The sequence below is a fragment of the Chaetura pelagica genome, unplaced genomic scaffold (genome assembly GCF_000747805.2).
Source record: "Chaetura pelagica isolate M959 unplaced genomic scaffold, ChaPel_1.0 scaffold270, whole genome shotgun sequence".
Classification (NCBI taxonomy): Eukaryota; Metazoa; Chordata; class Aves; order Apodiformes; family Apodidae; genus Chaetura; species Chaetura pelagica.
Window position 1 is genome coordinate 258,077 of NW_009951925.1, and position 1,533 is coordinate 259,609.

Consider the following 1,533-nt stretch of genomic DNA (forward strand, 5'->3'; position numbering starts at 1 on the left):
TCCCTGAAGATCCCATTCTGGACAAGAGATCCTGAAGCAAACCTGTGGGACATACCCATCATGCATGTACTGAGGGATGACGTAGACACTTTTGGGATGCAAGTGCACATTGAGGTAATCAGACCAGACCTGCCTGCTGCTGCCCAAGAAAACATCCTGGGAAACAGTGAGTTGTGGAGGGGCAGGAGAAACACCTGGAATGAGACAGAGATGAATTGCAAAGGTCTTTTCAACTCCAAATATTCCCTCAAATAAAGAAAACAAAACCAGCTTTTATCTCATCCACTATTTGCTGCTCTTTGCCCAATCCTTCTGTAAGCAAAGAAACCCTGCCCTATAGTTTTCCTTCTTTCTTTGTGCTTGTTCACGCATCAGCTGTGCAGCACCAGCCTGCTGGCACAGGGCTTGTTCTTCCTCTCCAGAGCTCTCTGGTCCCAGCACGTAAGGTAAAGCTGCCAGGGTGGCACAAACTGGACAGAACACAAAAAAGTAATGCACAAAAGGAGGGAGAACTTCAACAAGGGCAAGTGTAGAGTTTTGCACCTGGGGAGGAACAGCCCCATGGATCAGTACAGGCTGGGGCTGACCTGCTGGGGAGCAGCTCTGGGGAGAAGGACCTCGGGGTCCTGGTGCATAACAGGCTGATCATGAGCAGCCATGTGCCCTGGTGGCCAAGAGGGCCAGTGCCATCCTGGGGCATAAAGAAGAGTGTGGCCAGCAGGTCATGGAGGTTCTCCTTCTGCTCTATCCTGCCCCTAGTGAGGCTACATCTGGAGAACTGTGTGTAGTTCTGGGCTCCCCAATTCATAAAGGATAAGGAACTACTGGAGAGAGTCCAGCACAAGGACACTAGGGTGATGAGGGGACTTGAGAATCTGCCATGTGAGGAAAGGGTGGACGAGCTGGGGCTGTTCAGCCTGGAGGCTAAAAGGGGAGTGATCTCATCAAGGCTGATCAGTATCTCCAGGGGGTGTCAGGAGGGTGGAACCAGGCTCTTCCCAGCAGTGCCCAGTGACAGGACCAGGGACAATGGGCACAAGCTGGAGCACGGGAAGGTCAAGTTAAACAGGAGAAGCTTCTTTCCTGTGACAGAACCCTGGGACAGGCTGCCCTGGGAGTCTGTGGAGTCTCCTTCTCTGAAGACATTCCAAAGCCATCTGGAAGTGTTCCTGTGGGATCTGCTGTAGATGATCCTGCTCTAGCAGGGAGTTTAGCTAGATGATCTCCAGAGTTCCCTTCCAACCCCGGCCACCGTCTGAATACACAAAAATCACCGAACATGCAGACGCACCTTGACCAGCAGAGCTGGGCCCTCCTGGTCGGTCTGAGGAAACACCTTCCTGGGGAAAGAGCCCCAGGGGGAGGTTACGTGACACTTCGCCTCGTCCCCCCCGCGAGTGGCGGGGCAGGGTTAGAGCAGATGAAGTGGCCGCGGGCAGTGACGGGCCCGGTGTCCCACGGGGTCGCGCCCCCCGCGCCCGCCCTCACCGTGCGGCGCCCGGTGTCCCTCGCCGCGGAGCCCCCGGTCGGAGC

The 1,533-nt window shown here is 55.4% G+C and overlaps 1 protein-coding gene across 1 annotated transcript in view; it reads right to left on the reverse strand.

The window, feature by feature from the left end:
- The window catches only part of DAP3 (death associated protein 3), a 17,599-nt gene that overhangs the window by 4,299 nt on the left and 11,767 nt on the right, over positions 1 to 1,533 (reverse strand). Inside the window, exons 12-13 of the mRNA XM_009996096.1 lie at positions 1,292 to 1,340; positions 56 to 156 (exon numbers count right to left, since the gene is read on the reverse strand). Coding sequence (XP_009994398.1) covers positions 56 to 156; positions 1,292 to 1,340 — 150 coding nt within the window. The remainder of the gene's footprint in view (positions 1 to 55; positions 157 to 1,291; positions 1,341 to 1,533) is intronic.